The sequence below is a fragment of the Planococcus citri genome, chromosome 2, assembly GCF_950023065.1.
Source record: "Planococcus citri chromosome 2, ihPlaCitr1.1, whole genome shotgun sequence".
NCBI classification, from domain to species: domain Eukaryota; kingdom Metazoa; phylum Arthropoda; class Insecta; order Hemiptera; family Pseudococcidae; genus Planococcus; species Planococcus citri.
Window position 1 is genome coordinate 80,430,769 of NC_088678.1, and position 6,324 is coordinate 80,437,092.

The 6,324-nt window shown below is 33.5% G+C and overlaps 1 protein-coding gene across 1 annotated transcript; it reads left to right on the forward strand.

Moving 5' to 3' along the window:
- The first annotated feature begins 3,900 nt into the window (after positions 1–3,900).
- LOC135834579 (uncharacterized) lies at positions 3,901–5,974 on the forward strand. Its single transcript, XM_065348496.1, has 7 exons — positions 3,901–4,045; positions 4,198–4,369; positions 4,521–4,591; positions 4,947–4,985; positions 5,087–5,213; positions 5,482–5,533; positions 5,660–5,974. The coding sequence occupies exons 2-7, from the start codon at positions 4,216–4,218 to the stop codon at positions 5,829–5,831; spliced, it is 615 nt and encodes a 204-aa protein (XP_065204568.1). The 5' UTR covers positions 3,901–4,045; positions 4,198–4,215; the 3' UTR covers positions 5,832–5,974.
- The last annotated feature ends 350 nt before the right edge of the window (positions 5,975–6,324 follow it).

A 6,324-nucleotide genomic window follows, 5' to 3' on the forward strand; every position in this document is an offset into this window, starting at 1 on the left:
ATAGTTTAGCATTAGTTAATTAAGTTAGTTGAAGTAGGAATATTATATTGACGTAGCCTACCCAAGTTAACTCATAATAATTGTAACTTCATCTCAATTATTGGTGACATTCTGGCTAATTATGTATTAGGTACTCACTTAATATGTAATTAATTAGAATTCTTTCCTTATCCAGGTTGTAATGGCAGGTAATGCACCTGATCATTTCATTATGTTCAATTGTGTAGTTTGTAATTGCTTTCTACGAACCTTCTTATATGTAACTAATATTTAATAAAGACATTTTAGTAGTCATCACGAATGTGTTTTATTATTATTAGAGTACATACGTGATTAGTTAGGATAGGATTATCTACCCCACTTCATCTCTAGAGCTATCCAGGTAAGTGGTAATTATTCCCCACATAAGGAATAATTATCATCCCGCTCCAGTAGGAATTAAATACAACGATTCCCACCATCTAGATAATTACCTATCTAACCATATCAGGCTCACAGTTTTCTTTGAATTTATATTTGGTTTTTGGTTAATTGGTTATGATCAAATATTTTTTATTTTTTGTTTTGAGTTTTGCACACAACCGATTTATGTTTGGTTTATTCTTCGTTTTCGGTTTTTTGTTTTTCAACAGTTTCAACCCCAAGAACTTACAAATGAGATGAAAAATGAAATAAAAGTTGAAAAATGACAAGATCGATACATAGGCATAGATTTCTTCAAAGCTATGCATTTATCCATAGAATCGCAAACCTGAAAATGAAATTGAAGTGTAAACTTTTTCGAAACTTAGACACCTACACAGTTGAAGAAGAACACAAATAATAGCTGAAAACTGTTCACCAAAATCAGATCAAACGCTAACCTACCTATTTAGAAGTCGCTATCTTCTTCGTCATCACGCTTCTATCCCCTTTTGGTTAAGATTTATTGGCCAAAACAGATGACAACGAAAAGGTACTCAATTTTCACAACTTTGGGAACCCCTGGATCGGTTTTGCAATTCGATCTCAAAAATGTAATGGTGGTTTTGGGGTCAGGAAATGGTCCCCTTTCGAGGAAATATCGCGAAAATTGTATATCTTTCAAATCACTAGTAGCCGTTGGTGTATTTTTTTTTTAACCATTTCTGGCGTGAAATGCAATCTTAGGGTCAAAAGTGGACTTTGAGTGATTATGGAGGCTTAAGTGGGGTTGTGGGGATTGATTGTGGATACGTGCGTCGGAAAATATGTAAAGTTCATTAATTATAGAGTCAACACTTTAGCAACATAACCTCGCAAGTGAAGCTATTTCAGGTTTAGTGCGCTTTTAGTAGTTATTGAAGCTCAAGCGAAGGGGGTGAGGCGAGGGAGGGTGGATTGTAGTTGCGTGTATCGAGAACAATCATAAGTACAAATGAAGAGAACAGTTCAACGGTAAAACCTCGTGAGAAATTCAAATTCAGGTTTAAATGCAACTTTGTTAGATCACGTTTTTCGACGTTCCAACCCCTCACCTCGGCCCCTACCAATGCTAAGGAAAAAATCACACATTTTTGAAATTGTCATAAAATTTTGCAACTTTTTTATCCGAAAAATTTTTTGATTGCAAAATTTATTTACTGACAATACTCGTTTGAATGCGTGACTTCAAAACCTTGAAATACAAAAATTCAACTTTGGGAACCACTGAAATGTTGGGTGATCAATTTTATTGTTCCTCAAATTCATTTTTAGCCCTTCCAGCGCAATTTGAAATTTCTGGAGAAAATGAATGCGAAAAATAGAGGATATAAATTGAATTTCAGCTTTTCACGCCGAACGGCATCAGAAGAGGGGAACAGAGAATTTTTCAAATTTTTATTACAGAATCGCAGGACAAAATTATAGCTTCACAATAGGAATTGTACTGAGCAATGTGCTGTGATATACTACTATGCCGTACGTGGTATGTTTAGGGCGAGCCCACATGGTAACACTGCATCGCGTTGGCAGCACTGCGTTGTATTCTCGTCAGCTAGCCGTAGGAGCCAAGCGATGAGAGTACAGAACGTCAGTAGCTTGTTCGGTTCGAAACGGATAGGTTATTCAAAGTCAAACGGTTAATGCAGTCATTTAGTATATAAGTTTTTACTCGCGCGTGTTAAGTGTTAGTTATTATTTCATTTAGTTTTAATTAGGTTACTTATTTTAAGGTCGATGCGCTCACGATGTCGTCGGAGTGAGGCCAGAAGGATTGATGATCTACTGGTCGCCATCACGGTTAGAATACGTCAACGAACGTACGGGAATCTCCGTTGAGAGATACCTTATGACCACCCCCTCGTCAATGTACGAATGAAACCTCGCCAATGTGCGAAAGGTGCATTGAGTAAACACATATACTACATCAAAGTATGTAATTGTATGAACCATTTGACATGTTAACCCCTTCTGACTACATCAAAGTATGTATACAGATAAGTCATGTAAAGTGTTGTTAATCTCATGCACATTATAAATATCTATTCTTGTGTTTCTCGTTGTTATTTATGGTGTGTGTGAAAACATCTGTTAAGAGTGTAAATGCAACTTTTCCTACTCACGCCCTAGCCGAGCATATGAGGTATTCTGGTAAGTGTTTAGAAGAAATGCTTTAAGGAATATTTCTAGGAAACAACACGACAGTAATGTCAGCATTAGGTACCCTCCTAAGATCAGTACCTTAAAATCATTACTTTAAGTCATTTTACCCTCTTACAGTGCTAAAGTCAATTTGGGTAACTTTAATGGGGTTTTCTGGAGAACTAGAATTTCCACAAAGTCTTTGATGAAAGCTCCACAACATCTTGAAAGCATCCCCAGTGGCAAATAGAAAAGAAAAGAAATCCGAGCGAAGGGAGGGCAAAAATGCTTTCGAAAATGTGTATTTCGTCGAGAAGTAAAAAATTATTTTTTTCTAAAAATGACAATTTTTCTTACAAAAGAACTCATTTTTCCTTTCATCTGAATTTCCTGATGGCTCAATAGATGAGTTTTTTTAAAAAAGAAATTTCAGGAGCAAAAACTTTTGAAAATTCGTAGGTATGTAGTTTATTATTTTTTGTTTTAGACATTTTTACAGATGTTCAGATGGAGTTAAATTTCGAAAAAAAAAAAAAAAAAAAAAAAAAAAACAGAAAAACAAACAAGTCTGAGTGAAGCGAGGGCTGAAGTTATCGAAAATTTGAAACGGCACCTCCTTCTCGCTTTAAATAGTTAAAATAGATAAGGCTCAAAGTATGAAGTTCCTAGAAATGACAGCGCTGCTGTGATATGATTGGCTAATCCTGTTTATTAGAAATTTATGCGTTACAACTTTGAGAAGCTATGTGTTTCGTTCGCTAAACAAGCAATTAATAAACGCCCTGAGATTAAAAGAGTTTCGTGTAATTTTTCATATCGAGTAAAAAAAGTACAATTATTCGCAAGAATACTCCGTAGCGAATTCACACCTAATCCAAGATGTAAATATTATACCTATCATTTTTTTTTTTTTTTTTTTTTTTGCAAGAATAGATAAATTTTTTTGTTTTTGATTATGTTTCTGATGCAGTAATCCAGATATGGAAAACCGAAGTGTCTTTGCGGATTTGTTCCAACTACACCCAATTTGTAGTTTAACAATCGAGATTGAAAATGTAGGTACTTATCAATCAGTTTTATAATTTATCAAAAAATCGCAATTTTTCCTACTCAAGGCTCATTTTTCCAACTCATTACTTAACACGTGGGGACAGGCTGCCTCCCTTTCCCCTTCTCTCGCTAGCTACGGCCCTAAGTGTGCCTATAAAGGCAATATGTAGGCTTATCTGATTGCACAAGGAAAGGGAGGTAGAGAAGAAGAAAGAGTTGAGATTCAGATCTACCTACTTCATTTATTTAAGGTCAATCAATCTACTTCGCGAAAACACTCATCGTGATAGTCTCTTGTCGTGCTGTATCTTAATTCATAAGAGCAAATATTTGTGTTGAACGTTATAATTTAATTGAAAAAAATTATTCCAGCTGTTATTTTCAAATTTTTTAAATAGTATTTTTTGCAAAGGTAAATATAGTTTAATTTTTATGCATTTTTATTTTATATATATATATATAAAAAAAATGAATTTAAATATTTCTATAGTCACTTTTTTGCAATAGAGGTACACCGACAATGACTCTAAATTACTAAACGTGATCGTCGATTTTTTTTTTTAGAATAAGTAGAAATTCACCATGAAATCAATAGTTTTTGCTGCGGTGTTCAGTTCTGCCTTAGTATTTGTGCTAGGTCAGCTAGATTCAGAACAGACTGAAATTCATAAAAAAGTAGAAAAGATAGAAGAAGATGCTATCAAATATTGTAATGAACTTTATCCAGTCTCTGAAGGTAATTTATTTATTGGGCGTGTTTTATTTTTTTTCTGTTAAGGCTTCATGTGGAAGGAATGTTACCTACCTATGATAAAAATATGATAATAAATTTTCAAGTCTGAAATTGTAAGTTACGACTATGCAAATTATACTTTATACGATTTCAGATATGCATTTAAAATTTGCCAGAGCCGTCGTTAGAGGAGAACCAATCCCAATGGATTTGCATTCAGAAGAAGTAAGTATGCACTTGAAAATCTACATTTTTTCACTCTTATTGTAGGTACCCATGTACTTGGTAAAAAAAAATTCAAGACCTACATGCAAATTTAGCTATAAAATTTTAAACGTTTGAGATCCGGCTGAAAAAAATAAGAAAACAATTTTTTTTTAAAAAATTAAAAAATTGTTATTGAAAATTTTTAAAATAATATTTCGTGCTGAAAGGAAACTTGTTTATTTGGAAAAAAAAATAAAAGAAAGAAACAAAGACTGATTGAGAATGCCCAATTCACTCTCAATTATAGATATACCTGTATAATTGATTAATTATCGATGATTAAGAAATCATATCAATATTTATTCCATTTCAGACGTGTCATTTGAATTGTTATCTGGATAAACTCGGATTTGTGAGTATTTTCCTGAATTGGCCTTGAAACATGTATAGCAAGTAGGTACGAGAAAAATTCCTTGTACCCATACTTAACAATTTTCATTTTCCCATGTTCAGACTGATGAGGAAGGCGAAATGGATCCTAACCAGATTTACACATTCTTGATTGAAAAACTTCCCGAATTAAAAGTCGACAAGCAAATACTCCGGATTTTCTTATTCCAAACTTACCGTTTCATTAAAGGTACCCAGTATAATATTAATTTATGCCGAATTACCGATTCAATTTAATACTCTTAGGATTTTAATCTCTGGATTTATGCGAAATTCTGAAAAAAATGAACCGTATCTAACTTATTAGTTACCTATATAGGCTATAGCAGTGTAGCATGCCATTGCCTATGCAAATAGGAACGTTTTTTTGGGTTCCTTGAACTTGAAATTTCAAAATAACGTCGATGTCGTCGGTTAATAATTTTAAATTCGCAAATGAAATCTTTTTTATGTTATAGGTATGCCTGATAAATGTGAGAGGGCTTGGTTGCTATATTACCGATTTGTTCAGTGAGTACCTATACATATTATAAAATTGATTACCAATAGGTATAAATCGTACCTAGGCACTTTCAACTGATGAACGATTAGGTACATAGGATGTTCTAACCATAACTACACTTTTATCCATTTCAGAGCTATAATGATGGCTACTATAGAAACCAATTTTCACGCACAAGCCGACGAGGTAGAAAAGTTCGTGTTTGAGGCGTTGGATGGCAAAAGCTTGCCGAAAGAATTTAACGAAGCCATGGAACAATCCTTAAAAAATACCGAGTTATTCTTCGATCTTGCAATTTTAAAATGAGAAATCTCAGCGATCAGATATCATATAAAATAGATCTATTACCATACTCACTTACTGTTTTCAATCTTATACATATTTTTATTCAACTTACCTAATTCAAGAAATCGTGCAATTACTTAATAAAATCTGGATGCTTTGCAAAATTGATTCGATTAATTGTGAAAAAAATGTACCTAGTTATTTTCAAATTATACAATTTCTGATTATGATTTTGTAAGTTTTGTTTGGAAACTTGAATTGAAGATATTAGTACATATCATCTAATTGAGGAGCTGAGAATCAAATCTCACATTTGCCACCATAAACGATTTTGAGAAAAACGCGAAAAACTGAGTTAGTAGTGTTGCCAGTTGAAAAAACTTATAATGCCAAAATGAATCATTTAAGGGCCGATTCCGCATACACGATTGCATACCCGGCCCGCCTGATTTTCGAGTGTTGAGATCTCGAGATCTATCCGACGAAAATCGATGAAATTTGAAATATAGATACT